General features: G+C 36.5%; 6 protein-coding genes across 9 annotated transcripts in view; 3 read left to right on the top strand and 3 right to left on the bottom strand.

Moving 5' to 3' along the window:
* Positions 1 to 2,516, bottom strand: part of LOC106169247 (uncharacterized) — a 31,467-nt gene extending 28,951 nt beyond the window's left edge. The window contains exons 1-3 of the mRNA XM_086995036.1: positions 2,164 to 2,516; positions 1,400 to 1,691; positions 250 to 602 (exon numbers count right to left, since the gene is read on the bottom strand). Coding sequence (XP_086851162.1) covers positions 250 to 602; positions 1,400 to 1,691; positions 2,164 to 2,382 — 864 coding nt within the window. The 5' untranslated portion in view covers positions 2,383 to 2,516. The remainder of the gene's footprint in view (positions 1 to 249; positions 603 to 1,399; positions 1,692 to 2,163) is intronic.
* A 1,076-nt stretch (positions 2,517 to 3,592) lies between these two features.
* Positions 3,593 to 6,351, top strand: LOC147759814 (uncharacterized). Its single transcript, XM_086995828.1, has 2 exons — positions 3,593 to 4,068; positions 5,113 to 6,351. Exons 1-2 carry the CDS (start codon positions 3,618 to 3,620, stop codon positions 5,673 to 5,675), a joined length of 1,014 nt encoding a protein of 337 aa, XP_086851954.1. The 5' UTR covers positions 3,593 to 3,617; the 3' UTR covers positions 5,676 to 6,351.
* A 1-nt stretch (position 6,352) lies between these two features.
* LOC106169242 (small ribosomal subunit protein mS22) lies at positions 6,353 to 11,738 on the bottom strand. The gene is made up of 9 exons (XM_013548647.2): positions 11,575 to 11,738; positions 10,818 to 10,901; positions 10,467 to 10,630; positions 9,620 to 9,784; positions 8,817 to 8,960; positions 8,175 to 8,258; positions 7,873 to 8,018; positions 7,454 to 7,568; positions 6,353 to 6,929 (listed from the first exon to the last, which is right to left on the bottom strand). Exons 1-9 carry the CDS (start codon positions 11,708 to 11,710, stop codon positions 6,807 to 6,809), a joined length of 1,161 nt encoding a protein of 386 aa, XP_013404101.2. The 5' UTR covers positions 11,711 to 11,738; the 3' UTR covers positions 6,353 to 6,806.
* Positions 11,739 to 12,097: 359 nt separating this feature from the next.
* Positions 12,098 to 14,826, top strand: LOC106169225 (cilia- and flagella-associated protein 107). Its single transcript, XM_013548629.2, has 3 exons — positions 12,098 to 12,324; positions 12,729 to 13,026; positions 13,271 to 14,826. Exons 1-3 carry the CDS (start codon positions 12,220 to 12,222, stop codon positions 13,534 to 13,536), a joined length of 669 nt encoding a protein of 222 aa, XP_013404083.2. The 5' UTR covers positions 12,098 to 12,219; the 3' UTR covers positions 13,537 to 14,826.
* Positions 14,827 to 15,124: 298 nt separating this feature from the next.
* LOC106169237 (uncharacterized) lies at positions 15,125 to 20,831 on the bottom strand. Of its 3 annotated transcripts, none has more exons than XM_086995650.1 (6): positions 20,691 to 20,831; positions 18,809 to 20,081; positions 18,313 to 18,455; positions 17,848 to 17,980; positions 17,110 to 17,193; positions 15,125 to 16,801 (listed from the first exon to the last, which is right to left on the bottom strand). In XM_086995650.1, the coding sequence occupies exons 2-6, from the start codon at positions 19,943 to 19,945 to the stop codon at positions 16,571 to 16,573; spliced, it is 1,728 nt and encodes a 575-aa protein (XP_086851776.1). In that variant the 5' UTR covers positions 19,946 to 20,081; positions 20,691 to 20,831; the 3' UTR covers positions 15,125 to 16,570. The 3 variants fall into 3 exon arrangements, with proteins under 3 accessions (XP_086851776.1, XP_086851778.1, XP_086851777.1); XM_086995652.1 differs by having other exon boundaries at positions 18,833 to 20,081; XM_086995651.1 differs by lacking the exon at positions 20,691 to 20,831 and adding an exon at positions 20,385 to 20,501.
* Positions 20,749 to 24,238, top strand: LOC106159358 (elongator complex protein 5). Of its 2 annotated transcripts, none has more exons than XM_013535629.3 (8): positions 20,749 to 20,919; positions 21,157 to 21,217; positions 21,424 to 21,504; positions 21,808 to 22,037; positions 22,392 to 22,564; positions 23,009 to 23,104; positions 23,538 to 23,638; positions 23,868 to 24,238. In XM_013535629.3, the coding sequence occupies exons 1-8, from the start codon at positions 20,865 to 20,867 to the stop codon at positions 23,977 to 23,979; spliced, it is 909 nt and encodes a 302-aa protein (XP_013391083.2). In that variant the 5' UTR covers positions 20,749 to 20,864; the 3' UTR covers positions 23,980 to 24,238. The 2 variants fall into 2 exon arrangements, with proteins under 2 accessions (XP_013391083.2, XP_013391082.2); XM_013535628.3 differs by having other exon boundaries at positions 23,535 to 23,638.
* Positions 24,239 to 24,446: the final 208 nt, after the last annotated feature.

The raw sequence follows: 24,446 nt of genomic DNA, 5'->3' as shown, positions 1-24,446 counted from the left end.
CATGTGTTTCTGTTTATAAAATTTATTGATTATTTCGTTTTAGTACCTTCTGACTGTTGTTTTAGGTTCTGTCGCCACAGGCTAAGCCTGTTATTTAACATGTGCCACCTTTAGTCCAACAGATACAACCCATGCACAGGGTAAGAAGAATTTTTGCCTCACACATAGTTGGGATTCCACTGACAGTCGGAAAAATCTCAGTACTGCACTATTGCATGACACAATTAGCCCAGATAGATAGAAACCTACATGATAACAAATGTCCGCAGCTCTTTCCTGGGTCACTCTTCCCCATGACACAATATACCGCATTCTCATTTTCTCCTCCACATTTGCTTTGGGGTCCTGTTTCGGGAAAAATGGCATAAAGGTGACAAGACACAGTCCTCCGGGGCGTGACAGTACGGCCCTCTCTTCCCATTCCTCCAGCCCTCTGTGGTACCACGCCACCACTTCCTTAGTCCAGTCATCCTTGTGGAGGAATCTGGTCAGTTTTTCTATACCGCTTTGAAACGAGAAACGTTCACGTGCTTCCTGGGATTGCTCGGTCAGGAAACGAATTAAGGGAAGTGCAGCGCAGGAGGCAAGGACACAGAAGTCCCCTAGAAGAAGAAATATACAGGATCAAACACATCTTAGAATCACTACACCTTAACAATCAAAATACCATAATCAGGCCCGTAGCCAGCAATTTCAAAAGGGGGGTTCGTTTTCTGAAAAAGTGGACCTTTTCCCATGAAAACTTCATGTACCTAGATCAAATTTTACCCAGAGAGGACCTTTTCCCAGCAAAAGGGGCGGTTCTTTCGAACCCCCCGAACCCCCCCCTGGCTACGGGCCTGATAATAATTATATGCTACCAGCAGATTGTAATAACATATGCTTAACATTATTAATTATCTGAACTAGATGTACACTGGGCTACTAGTTTGAAAATCTTTTCTTTTCAGATTTTTTGAGTCAAATCAACAGAATTCAAAATAAATTTTAAAGCAATTTGACAAATATACTATACAGGCATCTGCTCTCACTGAAGAAAATCTTTAGAATTGTTAAAAAAATCTACTACTACTACTACCAGATTACTGAAAACATTTAATTTAAATCCCCCTTATAACTTATAACATAAAGAATTGTTCACATTTCAAATATAAGTACTATATTTCTCAATATATTCTAAATTATAATTGTACCCAACTCTGGCCCGTAGCCAGCAATTTCAGAGGGGGCGGGGGGAGGGGGTGTTTTCTGAAAAAGTGGACCTTTTACCATGAAAGTACAAGTACATAGGTCAAATTTTACCCAGAGTGGACCTTTTCCCAGCAAAAAGGGTGGTTCCTATCGAACCCCCCGAACCCCCCCTGGCTACGGGCCTGCAACTGTACCCAAATATACCCACCTGTAAGAAACTTGTTCATCACCAGTTCTATGATATCAGTGTCCACTATCGTTTTAATCATGTCGTTGTTGTGAGAACAAAGAGTGGCTGTGAGATGAGACAGCACGTTTAAGGAGCTAAAATACACAGATTTCCACGGCAACCAGGGGTTCTTTTCCTCCTCTCGGTCCTTCTCTGCCGATGTGTCTTTAGCCTGCAGGACAGGTAAGCTGAGAAGACGTTGCAGGAACCCCCAAATGTTGCAATCCCACATCAGCTTTAACATGTCTATCTTATGTAGGTCTGCCACCCTCTGAGAAGATAAAAATGTTTATGCCTGGGTCAATATATCACTTTTTTATGAAAGTCAGGAGAAATTCTATTACAGACCTTGTATAAAACATCAATTGAGATTTAGCGAAGGTCAATATCACTTTTCTGAAGGTTGCAAAATAACATACTGACCAAACCCAAAGTAAATATCTTTATATACTAGTAATTGCACCTAGTCTTACTACCCTGTATGCATTGGCATCAGTTGTTCAATGAAACATTTTCAATATGGTATTACACTCTAATTGATATAGATCTTTGACTCCCCCCCCCCCCCCATCTCCTCTTCCCACCCCATCCCCTAGCTTTTACTAGTAAGCTTTCACCATCCCTTCTTAGCTGGTACTTGCAATCCGCTTCACATCCCCTCTCCCTTCATAAAACGCGTGCGCCTCTCCCATTCATTACCCCATTCCCGTCACTTGCCGTCCGTCTACCGTCTCTGTCCCTACCTTGCCAAAGGCAAACTCGTCCATCATCTCGCACATGGTATACACGTTGTTAATGACTTTCCTGAAAAGCCTGTAGTCTCTCCCCAGCGCGAGCTCGAAGGCCTCAAGCGGGCTGTCCCCGCCACCAAGGACCTGAATTAGGCGGGTTAAACGCTTCTTCCTATTAATTGCCGTAGTTATAATCGGAATGAAGTTGTCGTCTGCCATTTTGACCGTCATTGGACGTTTGACTCAATTCTAGAGCAAATTATTTTGAGTGATGTTAAATATAGCTATGCGAGGTCTAAAAGCACTAACAGTGCCACTTTTGGAGTAACAATGGCGAGGTCGCGAATCTAGGTCGGTCAAGGTCACGATATAGCAAAATTAATGGTAACTGATTATGGTCAAGCAGATCATAGATGTTGCATTTTTGTCATTGGGGTAATTCTTATCTCAAACTTAATCAAAGTATGAAAGCAAATAAGACAGGGGAAAAAGAGCTGAGAACATGTAACTAAAGACATCAGATCAAGTTATCCTATGTGGGATTTTCGAGCCCAAATTGAATTTTCCTCGAAAAAAAAAAAAAAAGCAATATTTCTCCTACTCCCGTCCTACTCCCGAATCATATTGCTCGACCAGTACTTGGATTTGATGTTTTACACCAATTTTAATTAATTAATTTAGTCCTACTCACGAATTATATTGCTCAACCAGTTCTTGGATTGGATGTTTTACAACAATTTTAATTAATTAATTTAGTCCTAAATGCGTGAGCAGACAACATCAATTGATTAGTTGATTAGTCAGCCGATTTTTATCGCTCTATTATAGGTTCTACGTGTATACTTAGACTACCAAAATCACCTATATTTTTCTTTGTTTAGCCTACTTTTAGAAAGGAAGGAAAAATGAAGTCGAATAAAACAAAGTTGATCAAAATTTTATATGTAGGCCTAAAATAACAAATATTCAAAACTTTAAGTTGAATGGTGCACTTATAATATGATAATATGAAATGATAATATTGGATATTTAAACATTTTCGAAAATAGGTTTTCATTAACTACGTTGAAATTAATGAATGTATTATAATTGGTAAAACCATGAAATAATTCATAAATGCATGGTCAGTTCCCAGGCAATAGGCCTAAGTTTTGAGGATGTCGTAAGTTGGTATCCCCACCAAAAATGCCCCCCCCCCCCCCCCAGCATATCCCGTTCCACACTACATGAAAATCCTGATAAAACAAAGGTGTCTGAAGTATCCATATATTCATTGCATATTTGACATTCATTATTTGTATAGATCTAGATGTAGTTTATATCCTATTTGGTTTATGTTTTGCCTGAGGATCAGCTCCGCATAAAAAATATCGGAGAAATTACCGTTAGAAGCCAATTTGCACCCCAATATATCTACCGTAGCTCACGACTGGCTAAGGCTTAGAGACAGGACGTTATAACAAAACATGCTTTACAAGTGTAATAGAAGTCTTCGCTACGGAAAAATTACAGCGATACTTGTAGTCATTGTAATAGTATATACATACATGCATTTTGCCCCCAAAACAAGAGGGGAAGCACCCAGAAACAAACTAACGGAAGTCCAAGAGAAAGAGAACTATTTTTCAGAGGACGACATCGATGAACTCTTAAACGGGGAAACCGAAATGGACAACCCGCGCCTGTTGAAATTAATAAGGGAAAAATGGCTCGTAGGACCGTCGCGCTTGCCGTACCAGTTAGACAGCGATAAGGGGGGAAATAACCACGTTCTGGACCCCTTGGACTACTCTCAGTTTGGGCAGTCTGGCTTCGTAGACAAATTGTTGTTGGGAAAACGCGGCGGGTTTTTTGTGGAGTGTGGAGCCGCTGACGGAGAGACTTTTTCAAACACGCTGTACTTTGAGCGCTACAGAGGTATATTTATATATTAACCAGTTTCCTTCAAAGAATATGTGAATATTGTGAGTAGTTTATGAGTGTATCCACCACTTACAGCAAAGGTCAAGCCCCTTTTTATTGCACCTGCGCCGCTTTTGTGCATTTGATTAATATTCAAATTATAACATGTAAATAAAGCAGTCCGTGATTGGAATCTCACACGGGGAATCTGAGAAAATATATCCAATCTTGTACATTGCACTGAACATGAAGATATGCGAAAAGATGATTTTCCTATCGAAACCAGATGAAGATCACAAGCTATGTAGAAACACTAGTTTGACGAGTAGTAAGGCTGCAAGCCAGGGGTTATTTTTTACAGAAAGTCAATGATTTCATCTTACGCATCATCTTTTGATGGATGTTGCTTAAACGCACTGGCATGGCTTCCGCGAGTTTCATTTTTCTGTCCAAATGCAGCAAAGTCTCGCTATACTGAGGGTAGCTTAAGGGAAACTATTGAGGTTCTGCATTATGAACTCTCAATATGATGTGTTGAAATATGCTGGAAGGCAATGTTCTCATTGTGCTGCGGGCGTGCGCCTTTAATGGACGCGGGAACTCGATGGTACTCAACAATATTCACACCGGTTTCTGTATTAATTAAACAAAATCAGCGCAGCCTGGTACGAATGTCATTCTCCCTGCGCAGCGCTTGGCCTCTCTGCAACTGTGTAAAGATATCTTAGGTGACATTGGAGTAATACATTCGGAATCCAGTATAACTGATTTGGAAGTTGTTTTGGAAAATTTTTCAGTGTAAAATCCGCACATGTCTCATCTAAAGATATCGTGTACACAAAACCAAATTTTCTATATATTTTTTCTTTAATTTCGTCAACACTGTCCACTTTACTCTCAGAGTGATCGATACGGAACCCACTTGGTTAAACTGAAATTAGAAATGACCAAAACTGTGCCTCCTCCTACGCAAATAAAACGATCATAATAAAATGAGCGGTAAAAAATTCAAGAAAAATGTTTTCAAATTTTTGTATTTCCATTTTCTTCTTTTTATAGGCTGGACGGGACTGCTGATAGAAGCGAATCCAGATTACATGCAAGAGATCTATCGTCGCCATCGCAAAGCGTACAAGATCAATTCTTGTCTGGGCGTCACCAACCGCACGCAGAAAGTGGACTTCAAACCCATGGGCCTCTTCGGCGGACTGGATAAAAAATTCGACTCAGCCCACGAACGGATTATCCAAAGAAACAAAGCAGTTAAAACCCAGCGGGTTCAGTGTTTTCCTTTTTACTCCTTGATGTTGGCAATGAGGAGAAAGATCATCGATTATTTCTCATTGGACGTTGAGGGTCCAGAGCTCGAGATACTCAAAATGATTCCCTTTCGGGAGTTGGACATCCGGGTGATTTCCGTTGAGTACAGGTTATCCGACAACATTAAGATCGACGAAGAGGGGAGTTTGAAAAAGCTGAATGAAATACGTGACTTTTTTCGTTCGACGGGGTTGTACAGAGAAATGGGAATACTGCCTGAAGATAAGACCATGAAGGACGTTCAAAAACGGGAGGGGAATGGGCTGGATGTCTTCTTTGTAAAATCAAGACTCGCCTGGTAGAGACTTGGCTTTTAAGTTTGAATCAAGTACACCTGGTAGACGTACCAAAATTAATGAAACAGACTATTCCCTTTCTTTTCTGGCGTTTGCGATTTTTTTTTTACAGGACCGTAGGCTGCAGGAGGCAACTGTTCATTAGAAGGCTCCTATTTTTCTTTAAGTCATAGGCCGTACTCACAACTAACACATACGCAGATCAAATATTGCTGACCCACTTGAAACCTTACCGCACAATCCCCGCGGGGCATTTATACAGTGTCTATTAGGGGATTATGCGAAAAGCTTTCAAGTGGGTCGCCATATTTGATCGCTATGGGCGCACCCAGAATGGATGAATGCCAGTGGAAGAGTACAAATAATCCACTCAAATGTGTAGTAGGCCATCCACAGCATCCACTACAGCTTGTGGCACTGCGACGTAACGAAACCAATGATCATTTGAGAAAAACGAATTCTTTACTTTTTCCTGCATTTGCAAAGTTCTTTGCCTATTTCTTTTTAATATTTAAATTGAGAATCAAAAGTTGCATTAAATGTAGTAACATGTCTTGGATGTCAAACTCTTATCTAAACACAAAAACAGACTGCGTTGCAACCAGCACCGACTGCCATCAACTGAACTGGCATTTTGATGAGTAACTGAAAGGCAAATATAGTAAAAAGTCTAAAGTAAGAAGTTCATATTTTCAATTTTATTTACAGCAACATGTTGTTTAAGTGCATCTGTGTAATGCACAGTGATTAGAATATATACAGAATCGGTATAATGTTAAAATTGACCTATTAATCTTTCTCAAATTTTTGGTTGTAAATTTGACCTTTATATCTGCCTGTTTATAAACAGAGCAGAAAGCAAGCAGAAAGACTGTTTAAAGACAATATTCAGGTTATAAAAAATACGTTCCTTGGCATTTCTCCATATGGTGGCATCTGGTCGGCTTTTGTGGCAAAAAAGTGACTTCAAATGCATCTTTAAATAAATCCAAAACATTCAATTAATTCTGGGACCCATCACATTGGTTTGTTGAAATTTCTGGATACGTAACTTTTCACTAAATCAATACATAGCATGTCCATACTATTTAGCCTTTTTTTCCTCAGTTTGCAGCCCGTTCCTTGTGGTTGTACCTTCTATCGGCCTTTCAAACCTCTTTCACGTCTTTCACTTTCTTTTTGTCTGTGTTCTAGCAATTTTTCATAATCTTCTACAGCCTTAGCCAAAAGTTTATGCTCTGAATTAGCTTCCAGGTAAGCCTAGATAGAAAGAGAAAAATGAAAAATCAGAAGTTGATGTTTGACTATATACACACAAACACTGAACTGTCTATCCTTAAAAACATAAGCAATTTGGGCAATTTTTCACGAGTAACCCAAAAACCCAAACACAGAACTTGAAATCAGGTTTAATTTTTTTACCTTAGCTATTAAAGGAAAATTGTTGAAATATAAACTGGACTTTTTACATATAAAAACTATTTATTTTAGTGGTGTTACATCTAATTCTGGTGGTGTTATATATATATATATATATATATATATATATATATATATATATATATATATATATATTATTGACTATATCGTATAAAGGATTATAATAATCCTCACTGTTCCCTCTTTACTTTTATGTTTTAAGTCTGAATCCTAAAACATTTAACTTAAATATCTATGAATGAATACTTATAATACATACTTATAATTTTCTTAAATTTCAAAATGTAAAATAACTCCAATGTAGTTTTTTTTTTTTTTTTTTGTAAGGAAGTCTTGGTGCTTACTTTAACAAGTTCTAAAGCAGTTGCACCAGGTGTCAGGTCCATAGCTATCTGCGCACATTTTGCATCTGGATGGATTTCATTCAACACTTTTACCAAACTGCCAGCATCCTGAATACTGCAAGGAACGAATATTACACAAGTTTTAGCAGTAGTTCATGTTGTCATTCACTCTTCTTCTCTCTCTCTCTCTCTCTCTCTCTCTCTCTCTCTCTCTCTCTCCTTTTCTCTTTCTCTCTTACACATTTACCCATCACTTTCCCTGATTTAAAATATAATTCTCTCATTCTTTTTACAAAAGTCTTGTAAAAATATACTTTACTACACACAATAACAACAGTAGAACAGATACTTTAGCTAAAGAAGTAAAGTTAATTTATTCAAACAGTATTTGTAAAAGTTATAAATGTAATATAACTTACAATTCTCTTTGAATCATGTCTACTAGTAGCCTTTCAATCTTATCGTAATATGCATAATAGAAAGCCATGGGGCCAAAGTGACGCGTTGAGCGAAGAATGTCAAACTTTCTTGTTTCATATAAATGGTCATAAACTTCTTGACAAATCTGAAATGAACCAAGCACAGTAAAATAAAGGGGACCTAACATAACATTTTTTTCTCACTAAAAACTCTCATGGGAAACATTTTAAAATGATTATTAATAAAAGCGTGTTTATTCAAGCAACAAAAGTCAGAGACAATCAAGATTAGTGTCACTTACTCTGATAAACTGGGGGTCATCTGGCTCAAACTGGACGCATGCCCTGTCCAGTAAATATTGGTGCTCATCCCTATCTAAAAGACCCTGGAATTACCATACATTTTTCTTTACTGATGTTAACCATACATTTTCAAAATGGGCAAAAACATTGAAATAAGTTGAAACAGAGCAGAAGAAAAATAACTGAATAAATGGACATGAAATAGATAAAAATCAATGTATAAGTACAAATAATACATGTGAGGAACTGAAACTGACTGCCACACCTGCATAAAGTCAATGACTGCCTTACCTGAGAACAGTCAGTGACTACCACACCTGCACAATGGCTGTGACTGGACTACCTGTATAGTCAATGACTACCACATGCAGCAGTCGATGACTACCAGACCTACCAGGGTGACTTCAGACCAAAATGACCATCTATCTATTGAGAGACATAACTGTGAATATCTGTGAAAAATCTATCAGTCGCCCTGGTAGAGGGTAAGAAAAGTTAATGATTACCGCACCTGAACAGAGCCAGGGACTGGCCTACCTGCATTAAGTCAATGACTACCACATCTGGGTATAGTCAATGACTACCACACCAGAGAATAGTTAATGATTACTCCACCTGAACAGAGCCAGGGACTGGCCTACCTGCATATATTCAGGGTAGAACATGCGGCTCATCATCATGGTCCTGCCTGGCCGAGGGAAGTAAACCTGTGTTATTCTGTCACGCTCTCGTAAAGTTGGGGTTCGGAGAACACCATTGGGCTCTCGTATAACTATAATACGCTCCTGGAATGTTTAAAAATTCAGGTTTACAAAAAGCATGTACTGTAAATTGAAGACTTCCAAAATCTGAGTTTCATCATTTCCTATGCAGTTTTGATTATCAAACTTCACATTCTCAACTTACTACTTTCACTGACCAGTGGGAGTATCTATGCCGATTTCTTTTTCAAAGGCATGAAATTTATTTAAGAATGCTCTTATTTCGCATAATGTAAATATCACAAATAACATACATTACAAAGCACTTCTTCACATCCTTACTCCTCAACACAAATGTGCCAACCACTTGTAGTCTTGATTTAAAATGAATAAACCAGAATTCCCTTTTCATTTTGGTAGCCATGTAATCATTCATTATACTTTTTATTCCTCTCTCTCTCCACAATGTCACAAATTACATGTGTGTGTGTGTACTGTCTCACCTAATACAATGAAATGAGAGAGAGAGAGAGAGAGAGAGAGAGAGAGAGAGAGAGAGAGAGAGAGAGAGAGAGAGAGAGAGAGAGAGAGAGAGAGAGAGAGAGAGAGAGAGAGAGAGAGAGAGAGAGAGAGAGAGAGAGAATTTTGAGACATTGTTTGAGGTGTCACAATACACACAGTGTATGGAATGCCACTGTATTAGGTGCTAACTTGCAAAACAAAACAAAACAACACAATCTCACCCTGCTGCCCGTGTTCACCATAAGATCAGTGATCACCATTTTGGAGTTATACAACCCAGCAATGCATGTGTCATGGCAAATGACAGTGCTTTCTTCAGTTCTTGGCAGCATTACAGGAGGCATCTGCAGTTTTTGCTGTGCACGGAACATATTACCTCCTTCCAACTGAAATATATAAAATATATTGTACATGCTAATTTTGCGTGTTGCAACACTGCTTTCTGGCATTTTAAGTAAAGGGGTACATAAACAGACACCATCAGTTCACCGTGTACACGTATATTGATCAGACACCATGGGGGACTCTCGCTGAATACAATCAGTTTAACAGACCAATATGTCTCCTCCTGGCACCGAGTAGAATACAAGAAAAAAAAAAAAAAAAAAAAAAAAAGAAAGAAAAAAAAAAAAAGCTGGTGATTACACGAGTACAGTGGAAACAAAAGAAGTCATGTCATTCACTGAAGTTGATTGCACTCAGCAACAGTTCCAGCAGAGTGTTTGTGAGTATGAGCTCTAAGGCAACATAATCATGCCATGTTATAAACATTTACAATTTACATACATTTCAATTTAATGGGTTGTAAAAGAATAATGAATAATTAAAATAAACTAAAACCACACATAGATACACACAATTTGTGATGCTCACAGCTGCTAAACCTGAATGCAATTCAAAGTACAACATTATGCATGAAAATTTTGATGTTGACAAGGTACACTAAGAGAAAAGGCTTCAAGGAGTTTTTTACAACAACATTTCAATTGGTCAGCCTTCAAGATCTACAAAATATATGTATGATTACTTAAGCTTTTAGAGCAGAGTTCCAATTCTACTTCTGTATACCTTCTGTAATTTCTCATCCGACACAATCCTGAACTTTGGTTTAAAATGCCTAGGATATGGTCTTTGGGGGAACAGCTTTTCCAAATCAAATCCTGTCATCTTTCTTAGGCTGTTGTAAACTTTTGGATTAAGAAAAAGTGGACCTGGGTCTTTGTCTTTCCAACCTAGTGGTGAGAAATATTAAAAGAATGTTAATGCATTACGCACTCTCCAGTAAATTATATCTTTCTCATCAGCATCAAGTTTAACAACTTCTTATACTCTGAATTAAACACTGAATAAAAATACACCAAAATTGTTACAATTTGATCTATCATCTTCTGACAGAAAAAAAAATCATATGAGTCTTACCTGTAGGTCCATTTTTAAAAGGAAACTCATCATAAAGCATGTACACATCTTTTTCTTTCTTTTCTTCATTTTTCTTAGAGGCATCTGCAATATAAAATGGGCACAATATGTGCTACTGAAATTCTATTATGCCTAAAGTATTAAAACATTCTAATTTCTATCATTTTTGCCAATTCATCACTGGTTAGATCTCATACCAAAAATCAATCATCACCAATATGTTTTCAATCGAGTGCGTAGCACTTAGACCAAGGAAAAATGTGTAGCAGTACTTAACTTACCAATGTGATTATTAGAGGACCTTTTTTTTAATATAATAAAGGGAACCTAAAAAGAAAAGATTGTGCTGGAAGTGTGCATCATGTGCATCGAATGGTGTAAGACATGAAGCCGCCTTGTCATTTTTAGCTGGAAGTACACAGGAGTGGAGCAGTGAGTGCTAAGTTGAAGCAGATTTTCTGACTGCATGGTAAGAAAATATTTTTGTCTTTTGGCACTTTGAGCAGAAAATACTTGTAGAAATAGGGATATATGTTATGAAGATGTGTCAAGAAGCTTGAAGTTCAAAATTGTGCTCATATGACGCCTACTTCCGGCACAAATCTTTCTCTTTCGGTTCTTTTTTATTGCAATATTCGATAGGAATTCAACTGACCAAGTACATAGAGGCCGTCCTACGACGTCCTACTACTAATACTATATTACCGGAACTTCACACCAATTTGCTTTCAAAGAGAACGACAGTTCATTAACATACCTCTGTTTTCAGAATCAGTTGACTTTGAAGAGGAATATCGTTTAATGCATAATGCAGCTCGGCTTTGAAGCAGGCTACAGTTACGACAAATTTGTGACAAGGTTATGCTCACATTCCGGACCATGGGCGCTGCCATTTTTATTTACGAAAGCGAGGCTTCTTGATTTTGATTTTCTGTGAATTTATAAATATATAAGCATCGATTATAATTAATTTTTTTAAATTTTAGTGATAAAAAGTAACTATAGTGATTTAATATATTTGCATGGTAATTGATTATCGTTATTTCTCATTCAAACGCTATGTAGCAACAACATTATTATAGTAACAACGCATAACTGCCATTATTTCCGCAACACAAATTAACTCCTTAACATATGAACACTCAGACTATTTCAAAGACAAAATTTTGTGTAAAACTATTTTTTTTCAAAAGTTTTAGTATTTTGGTAAAACATATGAATAAAAACACTACTTGAACAAGGTGAAATGCTGTCATGCTTTACGGCGGAGTGATTTCAGGTGAAGGTCACACGCTGTTGCTAGGTACAATGACAACAGAAGCGCATGGAAAACACTCTACATTTAGCTTCTAGACGCCGACACTTACTGTACGCATTAACGCTAGGTGCAGATACATAAAACATGTCGCACGGTGATCCACTAAAATGGGGCATGCCAGGGTGGCGAATCGAGCAGAAATATGCCGATGGAGTTTTGATCGGAAACTGGGCAGAACAGAGATACACGGTGAGAACTTAGATCTAGGAAAATAATTAATGCCAAACTAGGAGTACTAAAACTTTAAGTAAAACTAATAAAGTACTTGCATTATCAAAATCCGTATTCAGTCACATTTTCGAAACATTTGCAAAATTAGTTTTATTATTCTGTCATAATATATACATTGCATGAAACAAAAACATGAACAGCTAGATTACATGTAATTAAATAATTGTAATACTTAACATTTCAGTGCTGGATAGATAACTTTTCTTTTACTTAATTTAGGCCAATTCAAGGGTGATTTACTTAGTAAATTCATATTATTGCTTTTTATTTATTTATTAGCTTCTACATTGTTATATGTATTTATTTCTCTAAATTATCAGCAGAAAATTAGATAATTTATTTATACATTTCATCACTTCCAGTTTGACAAAGGCAACTACAAACACAACAGCACCCATCGCATGGACTTCAAGAATTATGAAGGGGCAGGAAAGCCAGATGTCATCATTCGCAGGCAGGCCATGCTCAAAAACGAAGGTCTGGGCAAAGAGATGCTGTTTACACATCATGGAAATAAATATTCCAACAACATGATCTCCTGGTATGATGAGCATTACAACAACAGGGAGAGACCAGAGTGGAACAAGCTGCCAGAGCTGAGGGACTGGGATGGACATAAACTGGCTTGGGCCCCAGAGAAAACTGACTACCCATTACAAGGTTAGCTTCAACAACCCACATTATTGGAGGTTTATAATAATGTTTATTATTATTATTTATTGTTATTATTCTTAGCTGTAACCATATACATTTTTTTTTTTTTTTTTGCTGCCACATTTTTGTTTAAATTGCCCTTAAAATAACTCAAGACATATTTATCTATTAATATGCAGCTAATCCAGAAATACATATTGCAGCAATTAAAACTCATCACATTAACATATATTTTACCTTCTCTTCACAGGTGATGCTACAAATTTTGGGCTCTACCAAACACTGCAGAACAAATGGAGGGAGCAACAAGCCAATGCCACAAAGGGAGATTATTACACAAACTATCAACTCTCACACACCCAAATGCCAAAAGAGTCCTACGTTCGCCTGCGCTACGGTAACCCAAGGGACCTGTCTACGTCCCTACACAAGAACAATAAAGTAAACAAAGACCTACACCTACGGAGTTCTCACTATGTGCAGCAGCCGGAGGGTTTGGCCGCAGTTTCTATGTAATTTTGGAGGGATGGAGAGTAGCAGATCTGAAACTGCACATGACATGAAGAAATAGTATATATATTACATAATTTCTGGGTGTTGAAAAATACCAGCATTTTTTGAAGAGGTACCATTTCAAAGAGACTTGCATTGAAAATCGTGCTTTGGACAAGCGATCATCATTAAGCTTGAATTATATATATCATAGAGAAGAATCATGGATGGTTTAGATTAAACAGAAACAGCATTCATTCTTCCACATTAGGATCAAGGAATAATCAGATTCTGGTGAACAGGTACAGAGATCCGTACATCAAAAGAGAACATCAAATATAATTGCAAGTTTATCATTTCCATGTTCATTTCACACCAGACCAAGGGATTAAAAAAAAAGGCTGTCTCGGTTAGAGATATGGTCTTCCTGTTCTCCTTGGATAATTATTGATTGCACTTAATGTCATATGGACTGATATTACCATCAGATCTTTTCATTTTATAGTGGATTAAGTGTATTATATATCATGACAAGCATATTTTGCCAACAGAATTATTCTGCATTTATCATTGAACTTACTCATTTCATCATTTTATGAGAAAAAATCACCACGATACGAGAGTGATCAAGACTTACAAAATATTTGACTTTAAACTTTTACAGTATTAACCTTCATTCTATGTGTGCTCAACTTTTTGCTATGCACTATTATATTTGTTCTGGTGGACATTTTGTGATATTTAGGCATCGAGTGCCAGTATATGGCAACTGCTGATTAAGTATCTTAGCCAAGTAAGCTTACAGTACCACAGCAAGTTTACATAGTGCAACAAGAGACAAAGGTTTCCCTTAGTTTTTTTCAGTCTGAAGGCCCATCTTTTTGCTCAAATGACAGAAAAAAATGGAGCCACCTTTCAATATTCAAACTGAAACAATTTCTTTTGCTCAAATTTTACCATGTATTCTACAATTGCTTAAACTGATTTACACTTATATTGGTTTATACCTTTGCTCAAAATTTGATTTTGAAAGTTGGTAGAATAAACATCTTGATGCACATTCAGTGTCACTGCTGGATATCTCTGTCATTTGCTCAGCAGCTTGCAGTGATATTGAATATATATAAGATCAATATTGATCATATATTAAATGTGTCACATCAATATTGATTACATATTCTGCAGCTTTCAGTCTACATTTGAGGCTGCATAATTGTAGGGTTCTCCACATTTTATTAGCTGTGATTCAAGCCTTGTTCTGTGACATTGTATCACTTAAGTCAGGTGAATAAAAGTCATTTTTAAAATATGAAATGAACTCGTTTTCCTATTTCTTACATTTATGTAATATATTTCTAAGTATATTAACCTTTCAAAAATGCGTATTTTCTTTAAAAAAGTAAAATGGGTTAATGAAAATTATTTCAGAATTTCAATTTTCTATCTTGATTTTTTTTTTGTTTTTTGTTTTCTACCTGTCAGTCTTTTCTTTTCCCACAAATCATCTGAATGTACATAATCGGGTTAAGATGGATTTGCCAAACATCCAGGAATTCTACCTAAAATAGTCGCATCCCTCTCAACTCAAACACACACACACAAACTCTTGTAGTTAACTGTACGTATGCAGAAATAATTTTATTCAACACTAAATGAATTATAAATTAAATCATATATATCCTTGAAAAAGTTTAAAACATAAGACATACCTTAACATTTAATAATAAGTCTAATATTTTCAACAAAATATTTTTCTTTGTTTCAATTAAATTCTTATTTGTCAGTGATTATAAATGTTTCCTTTGACCCCTTTCAATAAGGCAATACTAACTTAAAATTATTTCCCTCAACTTTAAATATAGAAAAATATTTACGGCCTTCTGAATTTGTGTGATTAAATTAATGCAAATTCTTAAAAATACTGAAAGTCAATATTAATAATCTAGACATGGAATATAAGGAATAATATTTAAGACAGAAAGGCCTAAAAGAAAAACATTTGAACAAATTGATAATGCAAATATCAGTACCCCAACCAAAGTTTTCAAGTAAATTGGTCAGAACGCTTGCTCTCAACAATCTTTTTTTTTTTTTTCACATCATTTCAAAAACTATACCAATCAATTTACCACTGATTGTTGGTTTTGACACACTTGGATAATCCTGATTTGTAAATTGTGCCATATTCACCGCAGGGGCATAACCAGGCATACGCACGGATGCACTGTGCGTACAATTTTTTGAGCCAACCATGATATCATTCTCCACAAATTCAGTGTATTTTTCACGGAATATAATCGTACCTGGGAATTTTCAAAATCTGTGCGTACAATTTTAAAAGGTCTGGTTACGCCCCTGCACCAATACATGAAACAGATGAATTCACTAATTCAATCTCCCCAGAAGTGTCACTGTACATCACATTAAGTGAAAATCAAAGCAATTCTGGACATTTCTTTCAATACATTTGTTAGGAAACATAACAAAAAAATTTGTGATCAATTCAAACCATCTAGCTGGTTCTCAAGTGGTCCAGCCCCTCAAAATGGTAAGAAACAGAAAAGTGTACCTTAATTATGATGTGAAAAGGGCTTTGGTCTAGTCACTGCATTCAAGTGTGAAATGGAAATAATAAATATATGGTGCTTCATATTAAGTACTGTCATATTGCTACTACCCAGTGGAGGTGTACAGTATCACTAAGAAAAAAAATACAACAGTCATGAACAAGCTCTAATCAAGAGGACTAATTATTTGACACTTCCACTTCCACCCCCCCCCCCCAAAGAAAGAAAGAAAGAAAGAAAGAAAGAAAGAAAGAAAGAAAGAAACAGTGATGAACAAAAGTATTTCAATAAAACCAAAAAATCAGTCTAGTCCTAGGAACAGCATGGCTCACTCTACAATAATAAAAACTAGACAGCCAAAAATCTAGATAATCTTTAAAATTAATATTCTAATATAAATCAAAGAAAAAAATGGTAAAATAAATTTAAAAAAGAAAAAAAGAACATTTACTTCAACCAAAAAGAGATCCTAACTATTCATGATAATCTAGCTACATTTTCCCATGCAGTATCCTATAGTTATAAATGCCTGGTGCTATGGCCCTCAGGGTCTGATGTAGAACTACGGCAGTGAGTCCCCATATGCGATGTGCTCCCCCTGTGAATGCAGGCAAAGTGTAACCATTTGGGTATACTGGCTTGATGACTGTACGGAACCTGGTGTAACCCTGGTTTTCAGGGTTGCATAGTGATTCAATGGATTGAAAGAATATCTCCTCCACCTGAAAAGAAAACAAATACACAGTTACTACCCATTTCATCTGAAAAGAATTGTTTTTTAAATTATGAAACTAATTTCCCAAATCAACATTGGCTAGTAACATATGTTAAAGTCCAAAATTATTAAGAGTAAAAACACATTTCATATTTAACTTGTTATAATTGTATTCAATCATTATTATTTCTGTGGTGCATTTCTTTGCAAAAAAAGTTTGCAAAAAGTAAAAATGTTTCAAAAGCACCAAAAAATGAAATTACATTAAAGAATTAACATGATGTTATCATCAAATGCAAGTTAAAACACACGTACTTCATGAGGATTGACTATCAGATTGTCTTCAGTGATTTCTCCACAAGTGGCCACTACTGGTGTGACCAAAATACTGCCATCGTTCTGAGAACAAGAAAAAAAAGACATTCATTATTGTCTTTGCTAGTTCCTTGCAATTACAAAGATTGAAAAAAATGACAAGGATACTTGTATATCAAAGCAGATAAAAGAATAATTTCACACAATCAGTGTGCACGTGGGTGGATGCATGATTGTATACATGCATACAAGCCATATATAATGGTACATCATATATTTTGTTTTAAAAAGTAATAAGCAATCTGACCGCCCCCCCCCCCCCCCCCCCCCCCCCCCCCCCCCTTCTTCCCCAGTGACCTGTCTTCGAGTTAAAAATTTTCAAGGTGTGCGAGTCATTGTTCGGAACACATCAGGCCTTTATGCAGCAATTCCAAAGGGGGCACACCCCTTAGCAACACGAAAAATTTGAAGCAAATTTGCTACAAACTTATGCAGCAAGGAGTTTGCAGGATTGCAAAAAAAAAAAAAAAAAAGAAAAATGTTCTGGCAAGTTTGCAAATTTGCTGCACAGTTTGCAAGAAGCCTAAAATTTTGCAGAGGGGAATCCTTTTTTTTAACCTCTTTCACTGACCCATCCTGAGAAATGATACAGTACAAATTTTAACTTTGAGCAGACCTTTTTTTCATCCAAACACGCAGTTCTTTGAAACAAAGAAACCTAAAAGCCTGTATACCTACCTTGCTAGATGTAGTGGGTAGTGTCCCCCATACATCTATTGTGCTGGATGGTATCCCCAGTTCCTCCTCCATCTCTCGTATTGCAGTATCCACTATGGAGCCATCATCTTCATCTTTCATCCCTCCAGGAAAACTGGAAAATTAGAAATGCACAGCTCTTCAAAAATCATTTTCAGGTAATAGAAAAATGTTCTCTTTTTGGAATTTCTATAAGTTATACTTCCCAAAACTATATGTTGGCATTTGATGGTCTTTTGTGGCAAAAAATTGACTTATGTAAATCAGTGTTTGCCTCTGAGGAAAATTAGTTGCTGGACCGAAGATCCAACCATCTTGAAAAGTAGCTGGCCCGATGGGAAAACTTCTCGGCCCATTCTGAAAGCTGTTGGCCCTGGGCATATGGTCCAGTGTTAATTTTGAACACAGCGTGTAATTCAAGTGCCTTTTTTAAGCTAATGGCCTCACCTGACCTGCCCCCTATGGTTGTTCATCCTGGTGGTCCTCAGCGTAAACAGTATGGCAGGCACGCCATTGACAGTACACAGGGGCACCAGCACCGCTGCCTCCCTCGACTTCTGGTGGATTGGGATGACGATGGACTTGGCGGGCTGTTTAGAGGAGTTAGAGTATGTGAGAATATTAGTAAATATAAATATAAATCGACAAGTCAACAGTGCCTATTTCTCAACTCTGGTGTTTTATATTTTTAAGGGGATTTTCATTGTTTTTGATCAGCAAAATGGTAATGTATTATTGAATATTTAGATGCACAAAAAAAAAAAAAAAGAAAAAAAGAATTGATGTGTTTGAATATCAAAAATCTTGTCAGTAATCTTTTCACTTTTACTTCATATATACAATTTTATCCAATTTGGTTTGAGAAAGAGATATAAATGCACCTCCTTCTCCTAAATCAAAGAGCAGAATGTCAGTTAACACAGCTGAGCACGCATACACATACCGCGGCACACTCCTCATCCTTTACCTCAATACCACTGGTATTCAGTGCCCTCTGTGACCGAACTTTGTTCTCCGAGCTGAAGATGTTCTCCAGTGAAACATCCACTTTTTTGGTAAAAATGGGTCTGGAAGATTGTGTTTTCATGCAAGCTGGCCATCTGTGTGACTTAATACTGCTATTTGAATGACTGATCAAAGGTTTCTTTGATAGGATAGTCCTGTTGTTAGAAGCAAGGCTAAAAGTCGACTTGTACCTAGATGGGGCACTTGCCAAGACAGGCCCCATGGAAGACAAAGAGTTATGAAATGACAACCAACTGCTGTATGATACTTTGGCAAAGACATGCAAAGATGTCCTAGTACCTCCCTGAGTTGACTGGATTTGAGGTCCTCTCTTAACATCATGCCATTTTGAAGTTGTAATTAAATGCCCTTGTAGAAAATCTTTGGTTAAGTTTGAAACATGACTGACTGACCGATTCCTGCACGACCCCTTAGGTTGCAATGTGGATGTATCAAGCTGTGAGTATAAAGTGCAGTTGTTTTCACTGTCACAGATTTTCCTGGAGTATTGTCCTCTCTGGGTTCCTGTTCCAGAGTGCAACCTCAATACTGACCAATTTTTTGGCGTGCCTGGTGTTACTTGTAACATGGTTGATTTCCCTAGAGGCAAACCTGGTGGCAAATTATTCAAACACTCCTTTCTGTTGAAAATTCTTCTTTGAAATGATGAACTGCTGTCATATTTCAATGAACTGCTTTCCAACACTGGTACATGGGAACACTTACACTGACTGTTGCTTTTGTTATTATCACTGTTATGTCTCACTGGAACTTCAATAATGTTGCAACTTGCATTGTCACTTTCATCAGATTTACCATTCTCATTTATCCTACTGAATTGTACAACTGGGATATTAAATCCAGTGGCTCCAGCTCGCCTATTAAGATCCCTTTTCTGTGTAAAGCTAAAACATAATTTATGCACTGAGTTTGTTAAAGAAGCGACTGAACTTTTTGTCTTTTGTGAGACAGGATGGATATCTGTGATGGGAAAACAGCTACATGATTTTGAGGTTTGGTGGTAGCCTCTTACACAGGCAGTAAAACTGCCTCTCAGTGTTAAACTGTATGACATATTATCAGAGGCAATGTCATCACTCTTAACATATGGTTTTTCACCATTAGCACAATCACATTCCTTCTGTTTACGGTAGGGTGAGCTGGGTTCCCAACAGAGATGGTACCATTAAAATGGCTCATAACAGGACCACCTAAAATATGCAGAAAACATGTGCATCACATTACATATTACAAACATCACAGCTTTTAGAAATATCAGGTTGTAATCTACTGTGCAAATTTGCCCAAAATTACAGGTATATTTAACAGTCATTCTCACATGTAATTCAAAAAACAACAACGTGGTAACCAATTACAGCAATGTACTCCAGTATATTATTAAATTATTAAAAATGTGCTAACAAGTTGTATATTAATTTACTCATTGTCAAATACCGGTATATTGGTTGAAAAAGACAATTAAAGCATTAAAAATAGAGTTCTATGACACTCACAGTAGTGTATAGGATATGAGTACTAGTAATATTGTTGCAAAGGTAGGATTCACTTTTTATCACCCTCATTCATCACAAAAGAATGGACCTAGAAATTCAGACTCACTAAGAACCTAGCCCTAGGCATTCAGACTACACTACACACAGACCTACTAGTCTACATTCAATGTCAAGGCAAAGTCAACTGCACGTGGATGATGGGGTGCTTGTCAAAAATCCAAAACGATCGATTGATATATAAACAATGCATACTTATCCGTATGACTTTTGGAAGGTTATAACATACCACAGCCTTACATAAATTACCTTTTTAAAAGGTATTCGCAACAAGTAATACCACGCTAGGATTTCACATGGGCGCAACCATGACACATCCGGGATCTTCCACACCACAGGCAATATGGCTGCGCCCATGAAGTCATGATGTTTACAGTGGTTTTGTTTTTGTAAACTTTGTTCGCGTGTAAATAAAAATAAGAGATGTTAGAAAATATTGTTAGTGGACGGGAGCAGTCAGGCAGTATACTGATCAAAGGTAATAACCATTTTTATTTAGGTTTTTGAGTTAGATTTATACGAGCCAAAATGTAAGTGTTTATGATCGGGATTTACTGATTAAATGTTGAGAGTGGCGACTTTCATAGAGGCTTTCACAATTTTAAGTTTCAATGGAAACATTTTCAGGTATATAGCTGTGAAACAAAAAGAGATGTGTACCATGAGACTGCAGATGACAGTGGAAACTTATTTGACTTTTTTTTTGTATTTTCAGACAGTGTTCAACAATATGGAAGAGGTTTACTGAAAGCTTTGATAATACAGGTGTCAAACAGGTAAACAGAAAGCATCAGCCTTCTTTTGGTTGCCAACTTGTTAATAAGTATAATTTCTCAATCTCGCCTTTTTGACACATGTCGAATAGTGTATCATAAGTAATAAAATTCAGTTAATAATACTGAAATTATATACAGATATTCAAATTTGTTCAGATTTATCAAAATCATTATAATTGAACTCAGGAATGTATTCATTGTTCAAGGGTGGATCAAGTGCATATATTCAGTTTTGACCCAAATGCAGATGAAAAAAGCCAGGACCTCTCGGGCCATTTGCAAGCAAAGTATGTATTTATTACTTCTGTGATTTAATTTTCTGCAGTTGCTTAAATATTTAGTAATGTCAATTCAATAATTAACACAAGGCTCCATATACCCTTTGGTGTTAATTGCCTGGCACAAGCAATTTCTGGAGTCCTGCAACTTGAATTTAAGCCATACTTAACCAGTAATCCAAATGACTAGCTAATGGATAACTTGCTTGAGGTGGAATGGATTTATTAATAAAATAATCTTTAAATTTCTAACTGCTCTGCATTTCAAAATGGCAGCTTGTTGATTAGAATATTAATATTACATTATTTTAGTGTCCAATACCATGACTGCAGCTCAGATCCTCTTGGCTGGGAGGGGACACCTGAGTGCTACAAGCTGCAGCAAGACTTTGTGCTTTATGCCAAGGAATCTGTGAAGGGGATCAAAGACAAGAAGGTTCTGATAGTGCTGGACTCTCTCAGTCCTTTTCTGCTGCACAGGGTGACACCTTACACTTGTCAGGTTGTCAGCAGACTGAAGGACCAGGATGTCATTGGTGCTGGTAGGTTGGCAGCTAGGATCCTGTCAGTTTTTATTTTTTATTTTTACTTTACTTTATTTCATTGCATTTGTTATTTTATTTGATATATTAAAGTTGCCATTCATTTGATATTTGATAATTGTTCATGTCACATTTTGCATTATTTTTCACAATTATTTTTTCAATTTAATGTTATTTTAGTTTGTTATTTTTTACGTCACTGGTGCCATAAATTTGATATTAGATGATAAATTCTGTCATCAGATTATTTTGGGAGAGCATTCTCACCCAAAACAAAATATCACCTTGAAAGGATTTGAGCTCTAGGAAGTCAGCATTTTGACTGTAAAAACTGACCAGAATTTGATTTTTCAGAAAGTGTCCAGGTGATGGCTCTCCTGCATGAAGATCTCCATGACGAGCCCACTTCCAGGCTGGTAGAAATGGTATTTTCCACAGTGGTGACAGTGCTGCCCCCTGACAGGACAAACTGTTATGCCGTTTGTGATATACTACACAAAAAACAGTCAGGGAAAATTATGAAATCAGTAAGTGATGTGTCTGAGGATTAAGGGGACGAGGGATAGAATGGGTGGTATGATGAGGCACAGGAATTTTTTCTCCTGAGAGGCCTAAGATGAAAAAAAATTGGGGCTAGAAGTCTTTTATTGTAATGGAGGCATTCTGAAATTCTATAAAGTCTTGGGTATTACAACATGCTCTGCGTGTAACTTGCAGTAGGTGGATTTTATGTGTAATTTTATATATAAGAAAGATCATGCATTAAAAAAAGGTGAATTCAGTGAGATTTTGGTTAAATTATCGAGAAAATCATTTTTTTAGATGTAGATATTTCAAAATAGGTAAAACATGATACTACTTTTTATGAAATGGGGTTTTCATGGTCTTTAGGTTATATGATACAAGTAAGTTATTTTTATTTACAGACTAAATATTTTCTGTTAAGGAGCTGTTATATTTCCATGTTTCAGAAAGAAAGATTTTCCATATCCCAGAATTTTGACATTCAGGATGTGGAAGCTGTGATAATGCTTACAAAAAGGAAACCAGAGGATGCACTAGATACTGTAAGTTGATGTCAAATAAAGAAAAATCTAGCACTAAACCACTAAATTTTAGTGGTTAAATTAGTATAAGAAATTAATAATAAATTAGTATTAAAATGCTATAACATTGCTAAACACGGTCAAAAATAAAATGCCCAAGAACAAAAAAAAAAGGGACTAAGGGAGTACCGTTGATTAAAGAAGAGACACTGAAAGTGTACGCCGTTGGGACAAAATTGTATTTCAGAGACTCCTGTAGGCTGTATATGAGAATGTGATGTAGTCTTAATGTTGACCCTCCCCCCCTTCCCCCCCCCCCCCAAAAAAAAAAAAAAAAAAAAAAAAAAAAAATTAGTGAATGCTGTAGAGTTTTTGTCAGTGCCCTGAAATTTAGGGTGCTTCAAAGCACTACTTTGGGTAGAATGTAATGCCTTGCCAACACTTTCTCTAGCAGGCCGATCCAGCTGCCAACTTGACCTTTAACCTCAGTTTAACTGATGCAGAGAAGGAGGCCAGAAGCCAGCTTAAACTGCCGTATATGCATGATGATGAAACGTGAGTATTATAGGTCATTCTCAGATGGTGGTTAAATATTTTCTGGAGAATATAAAACTTGGTGTAGGATATTATTTTGTAGGTAAATATATTGTCTAAAGTTGTAGTTTACAATAATATTTCACTCACAGACATAAAAATTGCAAAGTGTTGTTGAAATGTTGAAATAATTGACAAAAAAAGGGTGGGTGATTTTTTTAGAGGTCTAAAATTTTTATTTCATATTCAGAAAACATGGTATACTGCAGAAAGGAACTGCTGTCCACAGTAAAATCTTTTACCAGCCTGATGAGGCAGACGACTTTGATGAAGAGGATCCTGATGATGACCTTGACATTTGATCCAATGGCCTTGACCTAACCTTGACATTTGAGCTGATGACCTTGGATCTGAATACCTTGCAACGTTTTCAATGTCTTTGACCTCACTTGAAAGAAAGGATGGATATGAAGTATATTGCAGGCATGTTTGCTGCTTTACCACGCTATTAAAGTTGTGTGAAAAAGTTGGAAAAAGAAAATATTCTGGACAACTGTTCATTTGGTTTAAGGCAGTACGTGGTGATCACAGTTACTGGAAATAAAATTGTGAAGTATTTTTCTTCCAGTTGTCCAATTTATCTTTTCCAAAGGAAGACAAATGGGCTCTATTTTAAAATGTCCACATTGCACCAATCTGTAAATGTTTTACAGAATGCTTACGCTTAACCTTTTAAACGCTTTAACCTTTTAAAATGTAGAAATAAATATAAATTTACGATCCAAATTTTGATAATCCCCTTTTAATTTTTAATGACATTAAAATTTTT

This window comes from Lingula anatina, chromosome 9, assembly GCF_051362555.1.
Source record: "Lingula anatina isolate TDL-2025a chromosome 9, LinAna3.0, whole genome shotgun sequence".
Taxonomy (NCBI): Eukaryota; Metazoa; Brachiopoda; class Lingulata; order Lingulida; family Lingulidae; genus Lingula; species Lingula anatina.
The sequence above is the reverse complement of the archived record's forward strand: the minus strand, read 5'-3'. Positions and strand labels throughout refer to the sequence as shown.

Excerpts from the sequence above, each read along its gene's own strand:
- LOC147759814 (XM_086995828.1), top strand. The coding sequence starts at position 3,618 with ATGCTTTACAAGTGTAATAGAAGTCTTCGCTACGGAAAAATTACAGCG. Across the intron at positions 4,069-5,112 it reads GTACTTTGAGCGCTACAGAG|GCTGGACGGGACTGCTGATA; the intron begins GTATATTTATAT and ends TTCTTTTTATAG.
- LOC106169242 (XM_013548647.2), bottom strand. The coding sequence starts at position 11,710 with ATGGCAGCGCCCATGGTCCGGAATGTGAGCATAACCTTGTCACAAATT. Across the intron at positions 9,785-10,466 it reads CGGATGAGAAATTACAGAAG|TTGGAAGGAGGTAATATGTT; the intron begins GTATACAGAAGT and ends TATATATTTCAG. Across the intron at positions 8,019-8,174 it reads ATGACCCCCAGTTTATCAGA|ATTTGTCAAGAAGTTTATGA; the intron begins GTAAGTGACACT and ends GGTTCATTTCAG.
- LOC106169225 (XM_013548629.2), top strand. The coding sequence starts at position 12,220 with ATGTCGCACGGTGATCCACTAAAATGGGGCATGCCAGGGTGGCGAATC. Across the intron at positions 12,325-12,728 it reads GGGCAGAACAGAGATACACG|TTTGACAAAGGCAACTACAA; the intron begins GTGAGAACTTAG and ends CATCACTTCCAG. Across the intron at positions 13,027-13,270 it reads AACTGACTACCCATTACAAG|GTGATGCTACAAATTTTGGG; the intron begins GTTAGCTTCAAC and ends TTCTCTTCACAG.
- LOC106169237 (XM_086995650.1), bottom strand. The coding sequence starts at position 19,945 with ATGTCATACAGTTTAACACTGAGAGGCAGTTTTACTGCCTGTGTAAGA. Across the intron at positions 17,194-17,847 it reads TACCCACTACATCTAGCAAG|AACGATGGCAGTATTTTGGT; the intron begins GTAGGTATACAG and ends TCTTGTTCTCAG. Across the intron at positions 16,802-17,109 it reads TGATAGTCAATCCTCATGAA|GTGGAGGAGATATTCTTTCA; the intron begins GTACGTGTGTTT and ends TTTTCTTTTCAG.
- LOC106159358 (XM_013535628.3), top strand. The coding sequence starts at position 20,865 with ATGTTAGAAAATATTGTTAGTGGACGGGAGCAGTCAGGCAGTATACTG. Across the intron at positions 21,218-21,423 it reads ATAATACAGGTGTCAAACAG|GGTGGATCAAGTGCATATAT; the intron begins GTAAACAGAAAG and ends TCATTGTTCAAG. Across the intron at positions 23,105-23,534 it reads CAGAGGATGCACTAGATACT|CAGGCCGATCCAGCTGCCAA; the intron begins GTAAGTTGATGT and ends CACTTTCTCTAG.